The sequence below is a fragment of the Desarmillaria tabescens genome (assembly GCF_030435595.1).
Source record: "Desarmillaria tabescens strain CCBAS 213 chromosome Unknown EV420scaffold_23, whole genome shotgun sequence".
Lineage (NCBI taxonomy): Eukaryota > Fungi > Basidiomycota > Agaricomycetes > Agaricales > Physalacriaceae > Desarmillaria > Desarmillaria tabescens.
The window spans coordinates 552,736-577,771 of record NW_026848322.1 but is presented as its reverse complement, the minus strand read 5'-3'; the positions used below and the strand labels follow the sequence as shown (position 1 = coordinate 577,771).

Here is a 25,036-nt window from a genome sequence, read left to right as displayed (position 1 = left end):
GCTACTTCCTCGGGAAGAGCTTCTCTAGTACGGAGTTGCCTGACCCAACGCAATAGAAAGGGAAGTGACTTCACTTTTGACCAAGCACTTTTCGTCGATTTATTGTCTCCCCGAACCAGTCGCATGTGGGGACTCGTGCCTGTCCGTTCTGAGCTCTGCACAAATTTGTTTTATGTAAGTCTCGAGATCTGCAATGCGCTGGGCTACGGTGCGGGAATTGGATGCTGATTTAGTAAAGTCTGAGATCACAGGCGCTTGAGGTCTCTGCCGCGTCTCTTGAGGTCTCTGCCGCGTCTCTTGAAGACACTGCGCCACACGAAGACGCTGCACCACCCCTTGAAGACTCTGCACCACTTCCTGAAGGCTCTGCAAACATTGAGACCAAACAGCGCCATCACGATGCAAAAGTGCAAGTTGATGGAGTGCAGTGATGTTATCCATAACAAGAAGAACAGCGCAAGCTGTGTGGAGGGACTTCGGTTTGTAGAGGTATTCCAAAGATCTCTGGTGTACCTGAGGATCCAATTTCCCGGACGACAGCCCAGCGACAAAGGCACCTATGATCTCTGATAGTCCCCAGGTAGTGGTGGGGACGGAGGCAGTGTTAGAGTTCTTAGTAAAAGAGTCGAATAGCCGCTTGTTAACAAAATGATCAAAAGCCGCATTCATGGTGCGTGGATGCTCAAATAGAAAAATGACGAGTTCAGCTGCTTCTGTGGTGGTATCGTTTGGGGCATATGATAACCATGTATCATCCTGGAAAGCAATGGACAAGAATTTGGCAGTCAACTTAGCAGGAAAGCTATATTCAGGAGGGCGAGGGGATATGCAGTTGACAACCCGAAGGAAAGCGATCAAGGTGAGACGCCGATCCTGAGCAAACATTGAATTGCTGCTAACACCGCTGTCATCTGATGAAACCAACTGGTATAGCAGCCTTAGTATGGCGGAGCGATCGCTGTCAAGGAGAATGGGGACCATGCCACCTTGGGGTTGATGGATTCTGTAGTTTTCAAGACCCATGTATGCCATAATCCCCCGCAGGATGGCGCTGAAAAGTGTTCCCCGGGAGGGATCAAGTGCACTTGTCCTGTATGTCAAAGGGGAATCTGCCATGGTCAAGAGAAAATAAAGTCGGTGATCGTTGGATGTAGGTTGCTGAGATGTGATAGGAGGATAGGATACAATAGCCGAGAATTCAAAATCCGCAGGGGGATTCAGCAAGATATCGCCGATGGACACGAATAGGGATTCGGAGATGGCTGTGGCAAGAGTCTGTGGACGGTCACCTGTGGGTATCACTGACATCGGTAATGGATTATATGGATAGATCTGTGGAGGACGTTCAAAATCGGCACGCCAGTAGGTCATCGGAAGTGTATGAACCATAAGTTCATACACTTCACGGTCAAAAGGTAAGATCTTAGAAAGAAGACAACCCCATACTATAGGTTGCAGGCGTAGACTCTGACTGCCTGGAGGGGTTCGTAGATGATCTACAATGATGTCTCGGACTTGTCGATGGTCCCCGTATGTTTTAGCAGCCAAAAGCTCTGCACGAAGATCCGGTGCCAATTGGCCCCGCCCCTTATACTCTGGGATCGAGGCACCTGGAACCGGGAAACGAAGGTGCGCACGTATACAGCGGTCCAGTTTGCTTGTGTCAACAACAGCATCGCTTCGTCCAGTATCATCCAGAAGTTCTTGGAGTGTATAGGCACAGACACTCGGAAGCCCTTCGGCATAACGCTGTACAGAGCTCACAGATCGGATCGGTAAAGCGCCGGTTGATTCTGCAACGATCCTTTGAACGCTAGGGTTGGATGACATGGAGAACAACCAGGACAAGGCCTGCGCGTCTATTGCATCAGCATTCAGCTTAATAGCCTCACACTCTGCTTCTTGAAGTGTACGAATCGGGGGCTTTTTGGAAACTGGTGAGGTCCCAGACCAGTATCTGGAAATCAGAGAGATGACTGAAGTGAAGATGCTGCTATGAGCAATGTAGGAGTACAGAAAGAAAATGTACTGTGACAATGGCGTCTTGTACGGGCATGAGGGGTATATGATGGGGAGGAAGTTGGTGACGAAGTATGCAGTGAAGGATATGAATGTGATAGTCCCAACAACAAATGCAATTGACTTTTGTAGCGGGACTAGAAAAACAACTAGACCCACTAGAAAGACACAGAGCGACGCACTCATCAGGACAGGTAGTAGTCCAATAATGAAAGCTACACGCCACTGCTGTAGTCCCATGTATTGGAACTGACGTACACGACATCTATCTTGAGGTGTGCCTGATGGAATCGACATGTACAGATGGATCCATTGTTTCGTCAGTACAGCGAGGAGGGCGGTAGTCAGGCTGAATGAGAGACTGGTGAACCATAGTCCGTTGACCAACAGATCGGAAGTTGTAGGACGGAATTCTGAGAATGGAGTGAGGCCTGAACGAGGAACGTCGTTCACACTGGAACCATTGGCTGCTGCGCGCTGGACATCAATGAGCTCGAACAATAGCGATGCTGTGACTTGTCCATAGTTGACTTGAAGTCTCTGGGACGTCTGTACGACAAGTGTAGTGACCACGGCAGAGAAAAGACCAGCCTATCCATACATTAAAGAGGGCAAATTAGATTTATTAGTATTCGTACTCACGAAAACCAGCAGAACACCCAATCCGTCCCTCCATCCCTCTACCATCTCAGCATCAAATGGCGCGCATTCTTCGATGTATGTTCTCCATACCCTTGCAAATGGACCCAGCTCCTCGTACTGCTTGTCTTCGGGGAATCTTTGCTCATAATCGAACATGTTATTTCCTTTACTCTCAATGAGATATATGGAAAGTACAAAGATAGATCAACACACCTCCAGCCTGGGATACATGTTGCTGCATGTCAAATACACTATGAAACAGCTGGCGCCATTGCGACACGGAATAAGCTGGCGAATTCTCATCCAAGGCCAGAGGCTGAGAATCAGCAGCAGCATCCAGTGACTCTGAGTTGCCTTGAGATTCATTGGGTTGTCTTTGCGGGATTGCATCGTTTCCGTCTTGTGCTGCATGGATGGAAGCCATAGCTGTTAGGTGGTGGGAGGGAACTGTGACTGTCCCTCCTATGTAGCAAGCCGACGATAGACGCGATAGACGCGTGGTAGTCACGGGAAAAGAAAAAATGATCTCATCTCGGAAATCCGATCCGTTTTTGCCGTTGATGGTTTTCACTCCACCACCACATCGTCGCTCAATCCACTGGCACGTTAATATCATTAAATACTTTTATCCACCTTCGCTGCAATGTCGAACTGCATTGAGGGCAACAAGCCGAGAATGAAGGCACTCCGTTTGTATATACGCGCATCAAACTGTCTTTTGTGCAGCCGCGACGACTCGTCAATTTTCCCAACGACCTCTTCACGCGCCAAGGTAGTGAGGAGCTGCCAAAGGGTGGCAATAAGGTCAGAGAGAGGCCGAAGAAGTTTGAAAGATGCATGTGCAATCCGAAGGTATGTACGTAGCCATTCTGCCAAGAGAAAAGCTCACATACAGTTTACACAAGGTTCTACTCGTACTCCACATACCTCTCTCATTTTGATGTACGTATTGTCTGGGACTACACTATCAGTCATCGAGCGATTATGGATGCCTCCTCTAAGAGTATAAAGTTCGCCTGAGGAGCGCACGTCCCATGCAGACTTCAAGCGTTCCAAATTGCATGTTTCCCCGCTCCGACGTCCAAGAACACCTTTGGGGCTGGAGATGGAGGTCGTCGTACTGGTTTGTGACATTCGTAGTATGGCTAGGTAAAGTTTGTACTTTATCTCAGAACAAGCTGACATCTTGTACCAATACTAGGTGTTATTGTAGACAGTCTATCACTCGCTTTGTGTATACCTGTTGTCCCATTCCAGCCGAAGGCACTCGGTTATACGGATGTAGCTTCTCTGACGGGATGGATTATTTTTGCATATGTATGACCCTGTTCGTCCTCTGTTGCCGTTTTTGACGCTTACTTGCTCCTAGGGTGGAAGCAATGTCATGAGTACGTTTTCTGCAAATTTTCGCTTTCGCCCCGACTAAAGTGCCGCTTTTTACAGCCTCTGTACCCATTGCTATTTGGTCTGAAGCATACGGCACGCGAAAGCTTCCGTATTCTATTGGTATATTGTCGCTTATTGTTTCCCAAATCATGTTCATGGAAGCACCTTCTTACTGGGTCATGTGTCTTGCGCAGTGCCTTCAGGGCGCAGGAAGTGCAGCAAGGATGGTCATTGGTCCGGCAGCTATATAAGCTATAGTACCCTGAGATTGTGTTCCCACTTACCCCTTGCTCCCTCAGGTGCGATCAAGGTCCTTCTAAAGTTGTCAGGAGTAGGTCGCTTACACTGGTCTTTTGCGAAGTTCTCATCGTCTGGCTGCAGGGCAACTGGGCATTGCATTGTCGGGCGCTCCCGTTGGGTGCGAATATCCCCTTTCTTCCTTTTAAATGAAGTATCGAGTATTTTTAGTCTGCTTCTTGGGACCCCAATAGCCGGACTGCTATACACCCATTTCGGTTTTCGCGGGCCCTTCGTTTTTAGCTCTATAGCCGCCTTGCCTATCCTGGCTCTCTGGCTTCTCATCATCCCAGTCAGATATGCGTCCGCGCCGCTGTGTTTTGCTGATAGGTCGGACGAGATCCCGTTGGAAAGTGAGAGAAGGAAGCAACAATATAGGAACTACTGCTTCCTCAGGCGAAATGCAGAATAAGGCTTCGCCTGTGAAGGTTCTCCAACTCATGCTCCAGTCGCCTCGTATGGTTGCAGGGATGTGTCTCGCATTTATCCATGGATTTGCACCTTACTTTCTATCGCTTACTGTCCCTGAACGTATTTCATAGCATGCTAGATAATTTTATGCAACCCATCGTGCCGTCTCATCTGAACAGTATCTGGGGCCTCAATGTTTCTCAAGTCAGCCTCAGGCTTGTCTTCTTGGCTCCTACCATTTCTGATTTCATTGGTACGTCAACGCGTATCCCTTCTTGAAGTACAAATTCACTAATCCATCTGTAGTCTGTACTTCTTTCTGGTTGGCTTGCAGACCGTCGAGGTGTTTCTGTAGTTATCGTAATCACCTCGGCCTTGGCTATCCCATGGTTCGTAATCCTGAGCATAGCTAGGCCCTTGTCACTCTTCATTGTTGTGTACTTTTGCGCGTGTAAGTGGTCAAATTCGTTCATTTTAGCTCCTCTAATGGGTAATGGGTGATCTTCTAGTCTTTTTCGGGTCTGGAGTCTTGTCGCCGATATTGGCCGAGTTTGCGTCTGCTTCATGAAGCATTGATGGTGTTGGTTGTAAGTGGTTCATAGACTATTTTCTCGCGGTACTAAGTCCCATCGATCAAGACGCTCATGTTTATGGGGCTCTGTATTGGGCATTTGGGATTGGACTGACAGGTTTGTCACCTGCGCAGCGCTAAATCTTGTTGACTTACTCCATATCTAGTTGAACCTGTTTTGACCGGTCAGATAGGTGCATATGTCCTAGAGGATAAGCAATTTACTGGCATGCCGACTATTAGATGTACGATAACCTCGCCGATGGATGGATGGATATCTGTTTAATGGCGGCCGGACTACATGTATGTGGCATGGTAATGGCTTTCTTCTACATAGGAGAGAAACCCATCGCGCGAAGCTTCTTCCGGCGTATCAGACATTTAGTATCGTAGGTCTGCACATACAGTCCACGTATGAGGAACGAGACGGCATAGCCCAATCCGAGTTTTGGCTACGAATTCAAGATTCCAAGTTAGTTGCCCGCAATTTGGCAAAAGAGTAAGGCGCACGAAACGGTCAACAGTATTAGGCGAGCATTTTCGTTGCCAGAGTTCAAACACCTGCGGCTGGTAAGGCGGGCTCTCTGCTATCGTTTGAGGGTGAAAGATGCTATAGGGCGACCAGGGATGTTCTTTTTTTGGCACAATATGAATCTTACATCCCTCGTCGATCCGCCGCTAGTTCATACTACCTCGAATACGAAGGCCGGGGAGAGAAGTCGGAACTGCCCATGCGCAACCCGAAGGTGCGTACGTAGCCGTACTGATAAGAAGGAACCTCACATACATTTTTTCTAAGGTTTTACTTGCTTGGCAGCCATCTAAGCCTGGTTTCGGTTATCATTTCTGTATTTACACTGTTAGCTTGTGGGTCTAGCGCCTTCGTACATTGAGCCTGACTATTGACATCGGCGCTTCTTTTATCTAGGGCGACGTAACATCTGGGACTGCTATTCAGTTAACGGACGTAAAACGTACCTACCGTAGGGGGTATAAAGGTTCCCTGAAGGCTGCACATCCCATACGAACTTCAAGCCTTTCAACCGCATGTTTCCTAGCGCCGACCACGGAGAAGCCGAAGAATACCATTCGGGTTGGAAATGGAGGTCGTCGTACTGGTTCGTAACGTTCGTGATGTGGCTAGGTGCAGTCTATATCGCTTCTCTGAATGTGAGCTCACGTTTTGTTACAACACAGGCACCGTCGTAGACGTTCTTATTTTTTCTTTGAGTATACCCATGGTCCCTTTCCAGCTCAAGGCCCTCGGTTACAAGGACGTCGCTTCTCTGAATGGGTGGCTTCTTTTCGCATATGTATGGCCCTTTTCCTTTCTTTATTAGCTAAGCCTGATTTGAACTTGTTGCTAGAGTGCAGGCGGTATCATAGGTACGTTGTCACTAACTTTTGCAAGTGATCTGACTGGAAATACTGATTTTACAGCTTCTGTGCCCGTTGCTCTATGGTCTGAAGCGTACAACACGCGAAGGCTTCCCTACATTACTGGTGTCTTGACGCTCATAGTTTCCCAAATCATGTTCATGGAGGCACCTTCTTACTGGGTCATGTGTTTTGCGCGGTGTCTTCAGGGCGCAGGAAACTATACAAGGTTGGTTGTTGGTTCAGCTCTTTTGTAAGTCATAGTACATGGATATCGCGTCTACAATGTATGCTCATATCTAACCTCCTAGGTGTGATCGCAGTCCTTCCAGAGTTGTTGGTAGTATGTCGCCTTCACTGGCCTCTTACTAATTCTCATGGTGGCAGGACAACTTGACATTGTGATGTCCGGTGTACTCCTTGGGTCCGCATCCAACATTTTTCTTCCCTTAAGTAATCAAGCACCAACTATTCTTTAGTCTGTTTATTGGAACCCCAATAGCCAGGCCGTTATACGCCCGTTTCGGTCTTCGTGGCCCATTCATTTTTGGCGTCATAGTTTCCTTGCCCGACCTGGTCTTTAGGCTCCTCATCACCGGCGCATCCAGGCCCCCGCCGTCCTCGGTAATATCGGATCATATACCGTTAGAGAGGAAGGAACTAGATAACAAGGAGATTGGAGTTACAGTTCAATCGGACGAAGCTAGAATCTCGTTCGTGCGAAGTTTTCGTTTTTTGCTCCAATCACACTGCGCTCTAGGGGCAGCATGCGTCTCGGCTATAATCGCGTTCGTTGTTCTGCCCTTCTTCTGTTCCGGTCTACAACGTCTGACTTGTTTTTCACAGTATATTGGAGGGCATGTTGAATACCGTCTTATCTTCTCATCTCAGCAGTGTCTGGGGCCTGGATGCTTCAAAAGTTGGCCTTGTTCTTTTGGCTTCTCTTATTCCCACTATCTTTGGTGCACAAAACAAGTTCAACTGTATCATGATTTTCAATGACCCACAATGTTTGTTCAGCCCCGCCGATTTCAGGCTGGCTCGCAGATCGCTTTGGTGTTTCCATAGTTATCATGGTTACTCTAATTTCTGCCATGCCGGAGTACCTTGTGATGATCCTGGATGTGCATCTGGCGCTACTTATCGCAGCTTATGCCTGTGCAAGTGAGTACTAGTCGTTTCCCCCTGCTCCGGCATGTGCTAAAGAGATAACGCTAGCCCTTTTCACCTATGGACTTGCGACTTTGGTGCTTACGGAGTGTGCATCTATCACACGTACCGCTGATGGCGTTGGCTATATGCGAACCTTGGATTATTTTGCACCCCGTATTAAATCGCGTCGGCCCAGATGCGCATGTCTATGCGCTTAGCAATCTGGCGTACGCGATCGGATCCTCAGGTCTGTTATTCTTTACTACCTATTGTGGGCGGTCAGGTTGGTACATGAATTTTTGTGGAGCGTGTGATTTGGTAACGTTCCTTCCTTTCTAGATGTACGATAATATTGCCGAAGGATGGACGGCGTTTGATGGCTGTGGGATTACTTGCTCTTTGTATGGTCGTGGCGCTCCTCATTGGGGGGAAACCCATCAGGTGAAGCATCTTGCAGTGCATTAGACGTTTATAAATACAGACTCCGTGCCGATACATATTGAAGTAACGACGAGAGAGGAAAACGGAAACATTGATATTCTTGTTAGAAGTATTAAACATGGATGTTAGGTTCTAGCAAAGGAGTTGTGATCAGCAACGACAGCAGCCTGGGCAATGGAAGATGATGAATTCTCACCAAAGAGTTTGTGTGACTGCCACATGAGGCTGCTTGTAATCAATTTCTTTGTCTGCCACCCGTAACGCTCATATTGGCATTGCTACTGTACAGTCACGTACAGTAAACCAAGAAGTGTTTTGATAATATTAGCATGGGTGGAAGAATCGCTGTCTTTGGAGCCGACGCCGGGATAGCTTTGTACGAAGTCTTCAGGGGAATGGATGTAGCCGTGTCTGACTGAGAATATGGCTGTGAAAAGGTACCCGGAAGGTACTGAATATGATCTTCTGGGACACCGAGAACTTTGATCAGATATTTGGCCATTTCCATTGCATCCGATACATAACCATGTGGCGGGCGGAAGGAAGTTGATTTTATTAGTCGTCGTGGCTCCTTAACAGAAACGTAACGACGTCCGTACTACAGAGGTATATACTTGTCAGATTGTAACCTGAACCGATAGTAAGATGAGAAACTGCTACGGGACCGAACCTATCCCATGCTCTGCTGCTTTGGTCAAGCCCCGTCGTGAGTACTTCCTCACGGCCTCGGCGACGGGAAGGTGAAGAAGGCAAGAACGAGAAAAAGGAGGAAAAGAAGAAAAACAAGGTGAGAACAATAACGCATGGAACCGATGAGAAGTGAAGGGAAGGATTCAAGAAGACACGATTGGCGCAATAGAGCAGTATCCCGGGGGATCAATATAGTGGGACAGATTTCCATACGAACATGTCATGCACAAAACCGGTCGGTTCCACTAGCTAGGCTTTATTTTCAATCAATCGATGAAGAAGGATTTTGGGAGGGCACGATCCCATCAGAGCAGGATAGGTGATCCGGATGATATTGAGAAAGGACGTTCGGCGCTCCCCACATGCGTCATGGGGGCACATGAATAGGACGTGAATGACATCCTCAATGTCATCATGACACATTCTGCAGTGTCTCCACTGGTGAGCGAGGCCAACCCATTTACCTCTTTCGATAGCGAGATCATGCGTGCCGGTAAGAGCCCGTGTGAGGGCAATCCTATGAGAAGGTATGCATATATTCAGGTAAGAGCGGAAGGTCGCCGAAGTTGAATATGCGTCAATGGCCCAAAGTCGAGATCCATTGTACAGTTGTAAGGGCTAAACCAGTGTTGATTAGTATCAACCTCTATGGTCAGAGATAAACACTCACAATTTGATAAACGTTGCTGGACAGCTTGGCATCCAATGAATCTTTTAATTTGCACCAGAGCTCCTCTTCCGTTAAGTACGTATCCTTCTCGTACTTTTTCATGACGTCCATCCACTCTTTGTCATGTGTGACTACTATCTCGAGGGAAGGGTCCTATGAGGAATAGTATGTATCAACGTGAATTGTTGCCTATGTGTAATTAATTACCTTGCTCAACAAGTATTCATTCATTACCGTCGAAGGGTTTAAGACCTAAATGTAAGACTGGTTTCAGTATGTACCGAAAATGATCGACATAAATCTCACCTGGTTTCCCAGAGGTGGAAATTCAGGTACTTCTGCGATAAACGATCCATGGGAGTCAGCGTTCTCTGCCATCGTCCTTCTCTGATCCGAGTCCGAGTTGTTTGGTACCGTCTTGGAACCAATGAACGAGGAAAGATAAGTCGAAAATCTAGTCTTTCCGTCGCTCGGCGGGAGGGGTACCTTGTTACTATCGAAAGAGGGAAGCCTATCTTCGGGGGAGCCTTTGATGAAATGAGGAACTGCCAGCCACGTTTTGCGGAACAATTTTTCTGAAAGCGATATGGTAAAACCTCGTGCGAATATGCACTGGTTCTGAAGACCTATTGGGTAAGGGTAGCGGACGTAAGGATTCGGGAATAAGCCATCCTCCACTCCAGCATCATCGATCCACTTGTTTGCAACTTTAACTGCTTCCCCACCCACATTTTCCAAAGTACACTTGAGATAAAACGTGAAAGACCGATCTGTCTTTCTGATGACTGCGTTTCCCCAAGTCATTGTTTTGTCGCACCCGGTTACAAGATACAAAAAACCGTTTCGCACATTCCGACCCAAGGTTCTGTTGGCATGGTTGTACCATGATACTCCATATTGTCGAGCGTAGTTTTGAAAGAAGGCTTCGTTCATAGTTTCATACCTCGTCGAATAATTTGGAAGGTGCAAGATTGCTGCGGGATCCTCTGAGATACTAACATCAAAGGCCACGCCAGTATCCACAATGCTATCATCAAGATAAGAAAATGAAATAACGAATATGGATATCTACTCACCCGGGAAGACTCTCAGCAGGAACATCTGAAACGTATCTGCAGGATACGTGCTGACTTTTAAGAACATCCCAGAGCTCCGGATAAGCTTGTACCTCTGGTTGGTCCGGTACAGGGAGAGGTTGAAGGCCAGGAGGTGCGTTTCCGACGACTAGGCCATCAGCGTTCCCGAAGATGCTGAAGAGAAAGTCGAAGCCTCCATCTTTGTTAAGGATCCCGACATCTCCGGGAAATATGCCCCGTATCTTGAACTCATCCGGTGCGAAAGAATCTGGCTCTGGATGCCAAAATGGATAACCACGGCATTTGTGGATAAACTCCTTGGTGTAGACGATGTGGGCAGAAGGTTCATACATCATGATGGTTGTGGGATCAAAGTCTGATTCGACTTGCATGTGCTGTTTTCAGAGGAATATATAGGTGTAGGAATCGGAGAAACCCTTGATCGAGATTCGAAACCAACCGAAGCAGTTAATGACGTTTGTCCTGAACAAGACGTGTGCACGGGCGGACCCGAGGCCAACGAGAAAACGTGCTTCTTTCCTTTTTGCTTCCATGCTACTATGACATCTGCGCTCTCTTGAAAACTACCGACCGGCTTATGAAGTGAACGAACTACAGTATCCAGTTTTTGAAGAGAGCAATGAGGCTAATCTACCATAACCAAGTTCCTGCGCTTCGCCTTTCCACCGGTTTTCCTTGAACACCAATACGATGACATCCATGTCACTATGAGCTCGGTGGATGTCAAATTCTTTGCCGAGATGGTGTAACTGCTTTCCTACCGGTATGGAACACTCACGGAGGATGACGAGGGCAGGGCAGAAGTGCAATGCGTTAAGAAGGCTCTCGAAACTGGGTAGGACAACGCACTGATCACAGGCAGGACCCACCCATTTCCACACGTCGAGGGGTGCACATTCCTGATCATCACTGCTACCGCGACGCCCTCTCCATCTCCTCGCTTCGCCGAATGTAGACTGGTCGTTCGTTCTGATGCGACGCATCTTGACTTGGTCGAGTTGTAGGGATGGACATGGTGGCAGCATCTAGATGATAAACGAAGGACGGGAGGGGTTCAGTGTTTGAGGTGTGGCTCGGTGAACCGTACAGCGAGTGGTTAGGGGTTAAGAGGTACGTGCACCTTTGTCAAGTCGTTGGTTTTACGCAGCTCATATTATTCTTGCAGGATGTCTAACGTCTATGTCGAGTTGAATCCATTGGAATTCGATCTGGTGTCCTTGCAAGTAAGTTTTGCTCGTATGATACACCTTCATCGCTTTGACGACTACGTGTAGTCCTCGCCTGTGCAATTCAAGGAACGGATGGAAGGTTCCGACCAGGGAGTCGACAGCCGGGCGCATTTGTTTGCCCCGTTTATCGGCCGTTAGTCTCCTATGCAAAGGTACTTGATGCTGTAAGATTCATGGTATTTTGCCGTTCAATCGCTCCATGCATTCACAGGTCACCGACAAGCGCTACCTACACACAATCCCAGTTCCATACTCAAAAAATATCACTCTTTGTGCGCGCCTATCTACCATCTTCCACCAGAACTACTGTTAATGTTCGTCAATTGGAACACGGTCCCATGCGATTCAAAGATCAAAAACCGCTCGTTCTCTGGGGTGGTGTCTTTGTCATGGCGTGACCTTGTTGCGCATATGCCGACGCTGTTGTCTGCAATGTGCATGGGCTATTCGTACGTTGGGCGTGCATTGGAGTATATCCGGGGGTCCAGACGTGTCATATGCATCATTCCCTCTGTCCCTGCCACCCCGTCATTCGAACATTGTATTCCAACAAACCTTGTGCCGAGATGCCCGATTTGTGGATCTTCTCGACTCTGCTTGACACTCTCCGGGTGCCTCGCGTACATACATTCAGCATTGGCCGACTCTACAATGTGTTCCCCTCCATCCGCCACCTAGAATGGGCGCTCAGCGACTCTACACGGCTTATCGCCTCCACCAAAGATGCAAACCAGCTTACCTCGACTGTCGAAAGGGCCGTTCCCGCCGCAAGCTACAAATAACTCGTAACTTGCTCGGCCTCCATCTCCAATGATCTCGCGTATATTTCCTTCCCTGGTCCTTCGCAGCCTCAAATTGGTTTGCCGACACTGTGATCGTCACTCTGGCTATCAGCCGGGCACGCTGATCTTCCACGACGTCATCAATGTTCATTCTTCCGCCAGAGTCTTCTCATACCCCATCACCCGCTGAAACCTGCTCGTAAGCAATGAGAGTGCGTACGATGCACTCGATTCGATGATTCTTCCCTATCTTGAGGACTTGTGTATTACGCACAAGACGAGGTAGTTTGAGGAGATATCGAGTATGGTCAAGACGAGGAACGACTGTCAGGATTTTGTCCACAACGACCCATCAAGTTCAGACATACCAAACGAACTCATCGAATGTTTTCTCCCCAGTAAAGTACCCGGACGCTTGCGTGTATATCCTTCTCCCTGTTTTACCTCACTCTCAGTCTCACACTCCTTTCTCATCCCGGCTATGTGGGCGCTGATATTATCATCGTCCATGTCTGTACACGTTCGTCTTCAACGTCGTTCTCTTGCCAGGCTCCCCTCTTGCCTCATCAATCGCTTAGATCCTGTCGTTGGAAGTCGGAGTGCGTACAGCACGCCCGGTTTCAGGGCTACATCATGCGCTTCACCTGGTCGTAAGCAACAAGAGAATATACGATGTACTGAATATGACCTTTCCTATCTCGGGGACTTTAGATTACGAGCAAGATGGAGGGATGGTTAAGACGAGAAAAGGCTCATGGAACTTGGATACCAGGTCGTCGTAGTGGGAGAAGATGAATGCGCAGTTTCGGAAGGAGAGTTTCTGTCGGTTGACGACGAGATTTCGTGCTATATAATGTGGGGACTGTTGAGGGTTGGTTAGGCGTTCTTTCAGTGGATCCGAACGAAAGCGGGTAGCAGCACTCTTCACCACCGGCCGCGACTTCACACACAAATGAAAGTTGTAGAGAATATCCTGTAAGAAGTACAAGGTTTTAGTGAGAGGAATGATAATATATAACATTGCTGCGACGCACCTTTGGTGCTGAAAAACGCATCCCTAATAGTATTCGCGACAGAGGGACCTCAAGCTATAGCGCCGTAGAACCGATATATAATATTTTGGTATGTGCAGTCAAGCTTTGGTGCGAGGAGGAGGAAGCGGTAGTCAAGTGATAGAAGCGGAGAGAATCAGCGGGAAGTCGGGATTTTCCTTCTTCTGCGGGAAGAATAGTAGGTCGAATTCTTGACGTCAGGTTCCTCGTCATTGTGTTGAGTCTCTCCTTCAGCAGGTTTCTTCTCCCTTGCATTGTCGGATACGGCAGAGAAAGGCATGTCCACGGGAGATGGTGTTACCAGGCAAACATTGCGAAAGGCGCCGGTACCGCATGTTGAAGGCTGTTGAAGGAAACTTCGGACAAGTCGGTCTGGAGTTCTGCTATTTTCTTTTCGAACTGCGCACGGACCTGCACGATGGCAGACGAGTGCTAAACGGATGCTGCCTTCCTGCATGAAGCAACCTACAGCCTGTGAGCCGGTATAGGTCCAATTTTCCCAAAGTAGCCAATCCTATAAACGAAGTTATAGATTTTGTATTCAAGATAACAAAAACCTAGAATACATAATGACAGAAGACGAATGAAAGCGATAATTCTAAGAGTATGTACGTTACATATTCAAAAAGCAATGATAACAAAGGCAAACGAGTCATAGAAATAGTTAATCAACGGTGTCCGTTTTTTAGTCGTACATGTCGTTACGATGACTTTCCTACCCTTCCAAAATCGCTCATATGTGCAACCCCCAATCCTGAATGTCGGCCTTCGCTCCACCGCTACTTCCAGGATGGTCATACATTCCTAGCGCCCTCCCTAGCGTCTCGTCGTTCAAACCTCTCAACCTCAAACATTTTTGGAATAACCGTTTCTCTACCCCCCATCCGACGCGGCTAGCCACATGTTGTCCAGCCACGAGACGCTTGATTACCTTCGCCCGCATCCGTTGCTTATGCACGTTAATCAACGGCTCCATCTGTATCCCAGCCGGTAATGGCTGCAGCGCGCTGAACACTTCAGGGTGAGAGAGCGCATCGTAACTGTATGTGACCAAATCGATGGAAACAGGTGTAGTGGGAGACGTGGGGTCAATCAGATCGGGCAGATGAGAATACTCTGTCAGCTGAGAAAGATATATCCCGATGAAAGGAATACATTCCGTAATATCGGCCTGTTTCGATGACGTGCTGGTGCTATTATGGGTGGAATGCGTAGGTCTCGCTTTGATTGGTGCGCCGCTAGCTCTGTCCCCATTGGTTGTATGGGCGTTTCCATTCGTCGTCCCGACACCCCCACTGACGATGGACGGCGCATGTGAAGATGGCTCGATTGGCTTCGCGTCGACAATGGTGTCCACTGCATGTCGGATGTGCCTGAAATTGTCGTCGCTCGTCGTCCACGTCTTCAAGTCATCGAAGGTGCGTTTGTCTTGATGCGAGAGGCTCTCCCATCTACGTTTCATAGCCCTCTTTACCCAAGGACTTTGCAAGGCGCTCACGATAGCGACGACGGTGTTATAGCTACCCATTTCGTACGATTTCTAAACGTGCCACATAAGGTTATTTGACGCTGTCACATTTAATGATTAACACTTACGATGGCGATCTTGAGGAACTTAGCGACCACCTTTAAACGCTCGATTGGGGGCGTCAACACAACCTCGGAGACCGTGAAATTAGCCATCAGATTGAACCTCGCTCTCACGGCCGCGAGCGCACTCGTCTTCTCAGGGAATCTCCCTTCTGCTTTCCATCTCGCTCTGTCTTTGAGGTACTGAGCCCAATCCAGTACATCTACCTCATTCTCTCGACCAATCCAATCGTCCAAGATGAGCTCTTCAAATTTGATGCTAATGAACAGTTCTCGATCAATCATACCGAAATGCTGAGCAAGACTCTCAGCGGTATAGCTAAGAATGAACGATTTATGAGAGCGGGGTGCTTCATGGGGAGCAAACTTAGATGAACGGGGAAGATTCGTGTTGGGGGCGTTAGAACTTGCAGAAGACACGGTCGCGGCGTTAGATGACGAAGTTGATGGGATATCATTCGGCATACGGCTCTGGAGGATTTCCAAGGGAACCGCGTCTTCGGGAGCAGGTTTTGCTTGCGGAGAACGTTGAGAAGAGGATTCCCCAGGACTTGGAATACTATGCGACGCTTGCGTTGCTATTGGAGTCGTTACAACGTCAGCCGTAGGACTATCAGCGGCCAAAAATTGCTCCGCATCCGTATACGACGAAGCAATGGAGGCAGCGTCGAGATTATCAGAGGGCGAACGTAAACCCCCCGTTTCATCGTCGCCCCTTTCGCTGCCGTCATCTTCATCAGCTTCGTCATCATAGATATCTTCATCTGAGAATCGTGGTTCCTCATCTTCATAATCGCCAGTCGCCATGCGAGCCTGCATAGTCTTCACCCAACCATCTACCTTAGATGCCTTCTCCTGCTGACGTTTCGGATTGATCTGACCCTCCAAGCGACGCAGAGCATCTTCTACATCACCTGCTTCACCATCATCACTCAAGGAGTCGACTAGTGCATTAACCTGCCACTGCTGTATAGCCCCTCCAAGGCCTACCCCAGAGGCAGACGAGGCAGCCGAACTCGCTCCTGACTCATATGCCATCGATTCATGCGATACTATTCCCATCGATGAAACGCTTTCTGATCGACGCACAAACTCAAAGTCTCGGCGGAGCGGTAACCTCCGTAGAGGCTTTCGTAAACCGGGGGGTGAAGCAGGACTTCCGGCAGCATGCTCAGACGATGTGTCTGATAGGTCCAGTTCGTCGATCGATACGACGTCAAACTGCCAAGGAGACTGGAACGCCGGGAACTTGGCTGAATTCCGATCGGCGGATAGAGGCTCACCGAAAGAGTCCGTGGAAGATGTTCTCGCCAGAGAGACTGTATCAGCCTCCGGTGTTCGAGGGCGCATTTCATCATCTATCGAAGAGGTGCTAGAGAAAGGAGTGCCGGCGTGGATGTAGGAAGGCGGCCTTTCCATAGATATTGAAGATGGCGAACCTGAAGAAGGCGCGCTGACTTCATCAGAATTATCGACAGATGAATGCACGGGAATTGGAGAAGATTCACGAGCCTGTGCTGGTGGAGTAGGAACTTCGGGTTTAGTCGGTGCTGCAGAAGTGGGCGTAATGGTATTGGAAGAGGCGGCTGCATTTAAATTATCTGGTGGTGGCTCGATGAGCTTAAGATATTGCTCAACTCCACCTTGAACAGTTAATAGATCCCGGGATACTGAGAGCTCCAAATCAAAAGCGGACACGTGGGTGGTGTATGCATCCAAAGGTGTTCGAGGCGCTGTCCTATTGTTCAAGACACGCTTCCATCGACCAAGACGGCCAATGGTCTTCACCAAAGCTGTTTTCACGAACGCGCGAGATAATGCGTTGTGATGGATAGGTAATGTTGCCGAGGTTTGTACGAACGGAGCGGCGGCTTCTTCACCGAGACCAGAGATGTGATCCGGTCGTGGCAATATAGATAATGACGAAAAGGCTATTGAGTTGGTCCCTGAGGGTGATAGATTGGGGCCGAGATGAATGTTGCTGATATGTGCATTGGGTGGATAGTTTGGCGCATATATGGGCGCATCGTCATCCTCTGGTACGAAGTCCAAATCCAACTCGCTATCGTCTTCCTCCCTATGGAGCTTCTTAGTTGCCTCAGCAAACTTTTCCCCGAGCAGATGCTCTTGTTTCCCTGAAGAGTTCTCTTGAACACTAGTGCTAGTCGGTCGGGATTTCGCTTTTGAAGATGTACGCGTATGCGCCTTCTTACAGTCCTGCGCAATCTTCTTCAACTTCTTGACAATACTCTGGGCAGAAAAAGATGAGTTTCGTGACCCTTTAGGAAGTAAGGAAAGAAGCTTACCAGGCCATCACTATGCTTTTCCAGTATAGGATCGCGGATCAAAGCATTTAACCAACTCGCAAAAAGTAATCTCAACTCCCGATTCGGCAAAAAGTCTACGGTGAAGAAGGTCAAGAGCCAGTACCGAAACGCAACAAATGTCCGAACGCGGACAATTCTCCGGACCATCTCGTCACTCGGTGAAGTGGGCTTCTGAAGGGCCCAATGGAATCGACAAATTAGAAGATGACACAGATCGACCGCGCCGATATAAGTGCGGTAAGTGAGGAAAAAGTCCAGTAATTCATCGTAATTCAATTCGCTCGTCAGCTGTGCGATCCATCGTTCAATGGATGCAGCGACAAGAATCTTTTGAAGCTCCTCCCTTGGCGAAATCTTTAATTGGGGAACCTCTGGACTCTTCCCCTTGCGACTGCGGCGTCTTGAAAGGCTCGAAGCAGATGAATAACTGCCTTGCGACACAGACTTATCGTCACTATCATGCCTGACTTCGCCCCATATGACAAATCGAGGATCATTCCGCGGTGCAGCTACATTGCCTTCAGACAGTGTCAACCTGATGACTGCCGTTTCTTCAGCCTGAGCGGAGAGCTTATCAATAAGCGGAACTCCTCGATATGTCTGGATGACATCGAAAACGTCAGTCGAAAATCGAGAATGCATGGCTGTCTCAGGGCTAGGCATATATGGATCCGGTTCAGACTCCGCATTATCGAGTGGTCGTAGGCGGATAGCAGAGGGAGAGCGAGTGAGCTCTTTCTGCTCGGAGGATAGCTCCGACAGTATGGGGGACATCGGGACATTGCTAGTAGATGCTACTTTGCTCGGAGACTCGGACTGGCGAGCTGTTAAACCGGATTCAAAGGATTGCATCTCGCGTAGCCGAGTCGAGCGGAGGCGGTCGAGACCGGGTTTTCGCGGTGAATCGAATTGTACTCCGGGTCCAAAAGGCCGCATGATAGGTGTAACAGGGATGGATGGAACAGAAGGACCAATGTCGACGTCCTCCTCAAAGCTTTGTGAAGATGTACTGAGAGAATCGAAGGACGTCCAATCCATGACTTTGCCAAACAAGTCCATCCCTCCATTATTAAGGGAGGCATCAATTTCCGGGAGTCGAGGAGCATCAACCGACGTGACGCTATTAGAATATGGGCGGGTAAGCACAGGATCCCCGTCCTGTGTACGGGGATTAACCATGTCCGGTATCGATCGCGTCTTCCTTAATTTCCTAGGTCCGATGCCGCTTGCCGTTGTCGTTGTTGTCGCCGTTGTGGAATTACTATTCCTGAACAAATTCGGAAGTGCGTGTACACTCATTCGTGAACGCCGCTTTGACCGACTTGGATGAGACTGCGCCGGCGCGCGCTGAATAGTAAATTCTACCTCAGCTGCTGAGGCGGCAGGGGCTGACTGATCCCGATGGCTGTCATAAGGCGCCGTCAATTGTAATCCTTAGAGATAGGCAAAGGACACGCACCCAACTCGGAACATCTGCTTCCCGTGTTGGTTCACGAATGCGGTTATAGCGTATGGTGACCTTACGTCCTTCCCTACACCGTAATGCTGGTCATACCGACGCTTGAGCTCGCGTGCTGCGGGTCCGGATGATGTTTCGACAAAGCTTCCATCGGCTACAAGGCCTTCGTCAGTCTCTGAAGAAACACTTGAAAGGCACTGAGATGAAAGGAAATGCACTCACGAGCGATGGATATGTCGGCGGTAGCAATGTCGGGAGGCAGCGGGTCCAGACTCATACCCTCGTCAGAGGAGTCTGGGTAGACAAACGAGGCCTGGGATACGTTCGTCGACGGCGTCGGTATGGGAAGTAGTTGAGAAGAGCTGGTCGAGGACGTAGGTGACTGTGCCGCGGAAGAGGAGGGTGATACAGGTACTATAGTGGACAGATCTGGCATGGTGTTACGGCTAGACGATACCTGTGGTGGTCCTGCACGCGAATGGTCGTCAACGCCTGGGTTTGAAGGCCCGCCCAGACTGGTCATGATAAGATGTGGATGCAAGAATTACAGTGACAAATGCGGAGACAAAAGACGAAAACTATTGAAACATTCTATACAGAGACCGAATATATCGCAGGAAGTGTCGTTAACTTGAATTACAGCTCGTGAAGAGATAATGAAAGCGAATTGGCGCTGGGGTGGTAGGTAGTGGGGTCGACAGAATAGGTACCGGCAGGTAAAGGTTAAGGAAGAATGACGTTCCTGAGTAAGCGAAGAGGACGTCGTCGTGGTCAACGTCGTTCGCCGTCGTCCACCGTGTTCGTCGCCGATGATGGTGGTGGTAGATGGTCAAGATTGTTGGGACGACGAAAACAAAAGGGTAGCACGTGATTTCACTTCGCGTCTACCGATTTTTCTGCCGTTAACTTCTTGCCACCTACCACCACTACCAACACCAGCAGAATGTCCATCGTTACGATACGAGTACGTTTTATCTTTCACAGAGCTTTGAGGTATCTGATATCTCTTCAGAACGTCGAATTCATCAACAATCCAGCTCGATTTTCCGACGTGTACCGCTTTCGGGTCACTTTCGAGTGCATAGCACCACTGAAAGACGGTACGGTGGCATCCAGGACGTTAGGCGCGCACATGTCAGGCTCATTTCACTGTCAGATCTCGAATGGAAGCTCATCTATGTCTCGTCTCCCGGCAACGAAGAGCTGGACCAAGAACTTGACGATTGTCTTGTCGGACCTGTGCCATCCGGCGTCAACTCATTCGAGTTCGAAGGTTCTCCCCCGGATCCCTCAAAAATACCCTTAGAAGATGTCCTTGGAGTGGCAGCTCTAATCCTAACCGGCTCGTACAAGGACCAGGAGTTTGTTCGAGTGGGATATTATCAGAATACGGAGTACGACAACGAAGAGATGAAAGAGACGCCCCCATCAAAAGTCATGTTCGAGCGGCTAGTGAGAGATATCAGTCTCAAGCCCCGTGTTACGCGATTTCAGATAAAATGGTGCGTTTGAGCCTGCCACGGAATATTCTTCTCTCATATCTTTTTAGGGATGTCGCGCCTCCGCGACAAGAGGGAGTGGCTACTGGTGCTGCCGCATCTGCTCCTGTTCCTTCTGCCGACGATTTAGACTCTGGAGAAACACCGGCACCCAACGGTGCACCCTCATAGCCGCGAAGATGCCAATCATTTATTTCCTTGGAGTTGTTTCTATGATAGTGGGTGTAAGTTGTTCGAGTTGGTATTATATCCCTTTCTTGGTCGTGTTGTAGCACATATCAGATGGTATCGACGTGTTTTCCTTGACATTGAACTGAAGGGCATTCTGTGGATCATATTCGCAGCTGCTATTCAACGTTTGTTTATTTATCAAAGGGCTTCTCTAGGACCGGTTTTCTGACGCGAATTGGGGCGAAATAGGTGCTCTACCTTCAGCCTCGTCGCCAGGTAGGATTGAGTGTCAAAGCTAAAGGCTCCAGGCGCGTTGGCGTGTGCTAGTCGACCAGTGATCAATATTAGGGTTATCAACAAAGGTAAAAGAGACTTGAGACAGCCCCCCACTTTACCTCGCATCAACAGCAGCAATCTGTACTGGTACGAAAGCACATTTTTGCCCGCTGAACACAGCTCTTGAAATTGTATGGGCAATGGCAAGGGAGGGAGGACCAAGAAGTGATTATATCATACTGGTAAGGCGGTTTACCCACCCAGTAAGGTTGATTTCAGATTCGCAGCTAATTTGACCTATCTCACGCTGTTTAGCACTAAATACACCCTCGGAACCCCCCTGCGAAATAGTCGTGATCCCTCATAGTATTGATCACAATTCGACGTTTCTAAGAATATATGAGGCCTGAGTAAGGTGGTGGAACAGTGTAGTTTCTTCCCGTTTCCAATATTATTCAATCCCACTTCAACATATCAATTTTATGTAAAGCACAGGTTCAAAACCATCTCCCCCTTTACTCATCACCTACTCTAACACCCGTTTGATGTACATGGTTCTGAGAGGATCTGAATGTGTAAGATCCCTCAACCACGCATCGAGCTGGAGAGCACAGCTTTTACCCAGTCTACTTACAAAGAATACACGAGTCTACGATGAGTCCAAAAATGAACCCGTCATTTGTAGGCTACGATAAAAATGGCCTGGGGTTGTGTGCTTCCAGTTGGTCCTGCTGTAGCAGATGTAAGATTGGTATCAACATGCTTTCCTTGACATTGAGATAAAGGGTATTCCGAGTCTGTAGAATGGTGTCCGGTAACGAAAGTACTGAAAGTACATAAATTGTCAGTTCTTGGTATCATTGCATCGGGAGTATCTTCCAACAGCACAAAATCAGCCTTCTGGAACACATCAAGAGAGAACATCCTTACCTCAGAATAAATAGATGACTACTCTTCGACCTTCCTCCAGCTCTCGGACGCCCCCTGCCGTCTTTCCTGAGCGCTCCGTAAGACAAGCGCCAACAAGACGAGCGCTTCCACAGGCGCTATAAAGCATTGTACAATGAGGATCCACAATTCCCCGTTATCCTCCCCAATAGCCTTATCCCCAAACAAGACCGTAACCAACAAAACGACCGTGAAAGCCCCCAACCACATAGCGCCCACCGCCGCCCCGCAAATAATGCTCCCCAGCGTCGTCGACGAGGCAGGATCCAAGCGGGCGCTATTCCGGTGCTCCAAAACGAGGATCGTCACATGGTAAATGAGGGTGACCGCATAGACCGCCGGGATCGTGAAGAACGAGTCATATCCCAAATGCAGCATGGAAAATATGAAAACGATGCTGGAGATAAAGAGCGATGCGCACGTCAACAAGAACAGCGGCGGCCCGCACTCGCGTGTAAGTTTTGGCATCGATGCTGGGCGCTCAACGCTCCTCAAGGGTAGTAGTAGTACAAGATTCTCAGTGGGAAAAGATAGTGGTCACTGAACGTGCGGTGGAATAGGAACCCGTATGTCAGCTTGTAAGTATTTATCGAAAGCGGCGATGATTCCGTTTCCATCTCGTCAAGATAGATAATCCTGGGAAAACATGACAACAGTGTGATGATACCGGATCCACTGTCCAACAGCAGCCAGTAGCTGTGCACCTGGTGCTTGGTTGCCGACTTGCGTGTGCTCATAGTCTTCCGGAGGAAACGCAGAATGGTCCATCAGCTCGAAGTGATCCCGAAGGGCTAGTTCTGCTTGAGTATGGAGTTTCGACCGTGATGGTAACAAGAAGCAGACAAATGGAAGTCAAAGAAAACGGAGTATGTTACAACGAACAAATGACGCTGTGTTTTCCGAGGGTCACGAGTTTCCGTTGAGACGGTTTGCAATTACACCAATTACAGGCATGACGATAACTTGTACACATGTTAATTTTGCAGGTTTCTATCTCTACACGAATCGACTTCGATACACCAGAACGTACGCTGAAGAATCTTCTCCACCGCCGTCCAGGGTACCCAATTTGTCCTTGGGGAACACGGATACTTTGTCGTCGTCAAACTTGTACCAGTCTTCATCAGCTTCAATGGTATCAAGAGCGTTGATGTCCATGTCAGCGACCGGAGCTGTACAGAAACATAAACAAATGTCCACCCGTAAAATGAAACTGACGTACCTCCAGAGTATGATGGGTCGTGAAACACGCTTTTCTTAGCGAATCCAATATAATGACCTGAATCTGCAGCTGCACCTTTGTGCGTTACGATGGCTTGGAATGTGTAATTAGCCAGGTGATTCAACATAAGACACGATAGCTTCTTACCCACGAGATCGTACAATCCACTCCAACTTGCTCCGATATCGGCTTTGATGGCGGGATCTACAAGATTATCAATCTCTTCCCGTTCTTTGGCTCTCTTAACTGGTTCCGGTTCTCCGTCATCAACATCCATGGCTTGAGCTTCCGCACCACCGGCCAAGCCTCGGCGCCTCATTCGAGCCTTCCGACGTTCCGCTCGACTCTTCTCGATCTCTACTAAACGTCGGTTCACTTTCGTGAGCTTGTCTTTGAGGTCGTCCGATACAATTTCCAGTGCATCGTAAGTGGTTGGGAACTTGACTTTACGCTGCAGTCCCATCAAGTTAGATTGGTAGTAGAGACAAGGGGATTTCGCGCACCATGATCTTGGCTTTGCGTCCAACATCGGCCCTCCACGCGAATCGAACCATGTGGACAGTAAGGTAAGTAGGTAGACGCGTAAGGCGCGTGGTTTGGATATAGGACGCGTCATGTCCGAGACTAGGGGAGTGTTTCGTAAGAGTCGTTTTCAGTGACTACCGACGACATGAGCACATTATGATTACATGAAATAGTACAAAAACTCACGTTGGAGATTCCAGTGGCCATATAATTCGTATTAATTGAGATGTGGCACTCCAATTTCATGACCTTCTCGGAGGTAATAGTAGGAGGTTCAGGTGTTTCTGATGGATCCACTTCAAGCTTCGTCACCCGCTGGATCTCACCGGCCATCCATTGATCAAGGAACCTCTTGCTTGGATCATCCGAGTCGGGGACTTCACGCAGGGAATTGAGGATTTGGCTGTAAGCTTCTTCCGCGTCTTGTTGAGCGAATCCACGAGGTGCCCCGCCGCCGCCGCTTCTGTCCATTTCGCCAAACTGGGGATGTACTTGCCGAAGTGCGGTCAGGAAGGCGTAGGGAACGACAGGTTCCGTGGTGCGAGACATGCTGTTGTAAAGGTCGCGAATGGTCAATACAAGGGGTGGTGTAGTGGTTGCCTTGTTGAGCGCCAATTGAAGAGGTGGTATGGCTCGGATAGCTTGAATTGTAGAGTTCATGTAACAAGTATTTCCCAAGCTAAAGAAGTTCAGTGAAAAGATATGATAACGCTAGAATGAAAAGAGATACTTTTTGAGGCCCACAGGCATCGCCAATGCTTCCGCAAGCTCAGAGTCTTCCATATCTGCAGCGAGATAGTCATTAAACCGTGTCGCTGAAATTCAGACAATATTGTCGCACCTTCAAGGAAAGTAATAGGCTTTTCCGGCGGCTTGGGAAGCTCTCCGGCGGCACCGATAACCATGAACGTCTGTCCGGCCTTGGGATTTATTTTCTTCCAGCCTGTATCATCCTAGCAGCTAATCAGTTCAACATCGATGAAGAATTTTCTTGCAAGGGCCTTACCTTGAGAACGCCACCCTTTACCATGACCTTCATGCGGTCCACTGGGACGCCAGTGACCTGGTAAATCGCTTCCTTGAAGTGCAGAGGCGGTAATTCGGGATTAAGGACGACATTGTGTGTCTTGCCAGCATGCTTGATGTTCACGTCCATCTTACGCGTCGTCAGTCACAGTCACGGAGAGAATATATGGCAATGCA

At 48.6% G+C, this 25,036-nt stretch overlaps 8 protein-coding genes across 8 annotated transcripts; 3 read left to right on the top strand and 5 right to left on the bottom strand.

The window, feature by feature from the left end:
• Window positions 1-2,113: 2,113 nt before the first annotated feature.
• EV420DRAFT_1335894 (uncharacterized protein) lies at window positions 2,114-2,913 on the bottom strand (the record flags this gene model as incomplete). The annotated part of the gene is made up of 3 exons (XM_060468867.1): window positions 2,875-2,913; window positions 2,662-2,825; window positions 2,114-2,610 (listed from the first exon to the last, which is right to left on the bottom strand). Coding segments are annotated over exons 1-3 (687 nt in total), but the record flags the coding sequence as incomplete, so codon positions are not given.
• Window positions 2,914-3,492: 579 nt separating this feature from the next.
• On the top strand, window positions 3,493-4,521 carry EV420DRAFT_543082 (uncharacterized protein). The gene is made up of 7 exons (XM_060482528.1): window positions 3,493-3,513; window positions 3,567-3,810; window positions 3,863-3,978; window positions 4,031-4,049; window positions 4,105-4,378; window positions 4,429-4,465; window positions 4,516-4,521. The coding sequence occupies exons 2-5, from the start codon at window positions 3,696-3,698 to the stop codon at window positions 4,296-4,298; spliced, it is 444 nt and encodes a 147-aa protein (XP_060329484.1). The 5' UTR covers window positions 3,493-3,513; window positions 3,567-3,695; the 3' UTR covers window positions 4,299-4,378; window positions 4,429-4,465; window positions 4,516-4,521.
• Window positions 4,522-6,057: 1,536 nt separating this feature from the next.
• On the top strand, window positions 6,058-8,320 carry EV420DRAFT_1644318 (MFS general substrate transporter; the record flags this gene model as incomplete). Its single annotated transcript, XM_060477629.1, has 14 exons — window positions 6,058-6,072; window positions 6,144-6,185; window positions 6,255-6,444; window positions 6,524-6,639; window positions 6,694-6,712; window positions 6,767-6,956; window positions 7,015-7,046; window positions 7,091-7,127; window positions 7,183-7,491; window positions 7,550-7,665; window positions 7,724-7,867; window positions 7,922-7,992; window positions 8,052-8,138; window positions 8,195-8,320. 14 exons carry the CDS (start codon window positions 6,058-6,060, stop codon window positions 8,318-8,320), a joined length of 1,494 nt encoding a protein of 497 aa, XP_060329483.1.
• Window positions 8,321-8,823: 503 nt separating this feature from the next.
• EV420DRAFT_1310210 (uncharacterized protein) lies at window positions 8,824-11,256 on the bottom strand. Its single transcript, XM_060468560.1, has 5 exons — window positions 10,733-11,256; window positions 9,963-10,683; window positions 9,864-9,908; window positions 9,657-9,809; window positions 8,824-9,604 (listed from the first exon to the last, which is right to left on the bottom strand). Exons 1-5 carry the CDS (start codon window positions 11,122-11,124, stop codon window positions 9,236-9,238), a joined length of 1,680 nt encoding a protein of 559 aa, XP_060329482.1. The 5' UTR covers window positions 11,125-11,256; the 3' UTR covers window positions 8,824-9,235.
• Window positions 11,257-14,321: 3,065 nt separating this feature from the next.
• EV420DRAFT_1749027 (uncharacterized protein) lies at window positions 14,322-20,027 on the bottom strand. Its single transcript, XM_060480270.1, has 5 exons — window positions 19,415-20,027; window positions 19,193-19,346; window positions 17,713-19,138; window positions 15,413-17,656; window positions 14,322-15,356 (listed from the first exon to the last, which is right to left on the bottom strand). The coding sequence occupies exons 1-5, from the start codon at window positions 19,713-19,715 to the stop codon at window positions 14,550-14,552; spliced, it is 4,932 nt and encodes a 1,643-aa protein (XP_060329481.1). The 5' UTR covers window positions 19,716-20,027; the 3' UTR covers window positions 14,322-14,549.
• An 81-nt stretch (window positions 20,028-20,108) lies between these two features.
• Window positions 20,109-21,139, top strand: EV420DRAFT_1335884 (histone chaperone). The gene is made up of 4 exons (XM_060468866.1): window positions 20,109-20,156; window positions 20,205-20,292; window positions 20,349-20,694; window positions 20,742-21,139. Exons 1-4 carry the CDS (start codon window positions 20,136-20,138, stop codon window positions 20,860-20,862), a joined length of 576 nt encoding a protein of 191 aa, XP_060329480.1. The 5' UTR covers window positions 20,109-20,135; the 3' UTR covers window positions 20,863-21,139.
• Window positions 21,140-21,686: 547 nt separating this feature from the next.
• EV420DRAFT_1551859 (uncharacterized protein) lies at window positions 21,687-22,970 on the bottom strand. The gene is made up of 2 exons (XM_060473492.1): window positions 22,069-22,970; window positions 21,687-22,013 (listed from the first exon to the last, which is right to left on the bottom strand). The coding sequence occupies exon 1, from the start codon at window positions 22,552-22,554 to the stop codon at window positions 22,087-22,089; it is 468 nt and encodes a 155-aa protein (XP_060329479.1). The 5' UTR covers window positions 22,555-22,970; the 3' UTR covers window positions 21,687-22,013; window positions 22,069-22,086.
• Window positions 22,971-22,972: 2 nt separating this feature from the next.
• EV420DRAFT_1310203 (uncharacterized protein) lies at window positions 22,973-24,989 on the bottom strand (the record flags this gene model as incomplete). Its single annotated transcript, XM_060468559.1, has 8 exons — window positions 22,973-23,258; window positions 23,309-23,401; window positions 23,456-23,759; window positions 23,812-23,967; window positions 24,020-24,512; window positions 24,564-24,618; window positions 24,675-24,786; window positions 24,840-24,989. The coding sequence occupies 8 exons, from the start codon at window positions 24,987-24,989 to the stop codon at window positions 23,083-23,085; spliced, it is 1,539 nt and encodes a 512-aa protein (XP_060329478.1). The 3' UTR covers window positions 22,973-23,082.
• Between the last annotated feature and the right edge of the window lie 47 nt (window positions 24,990-25,036).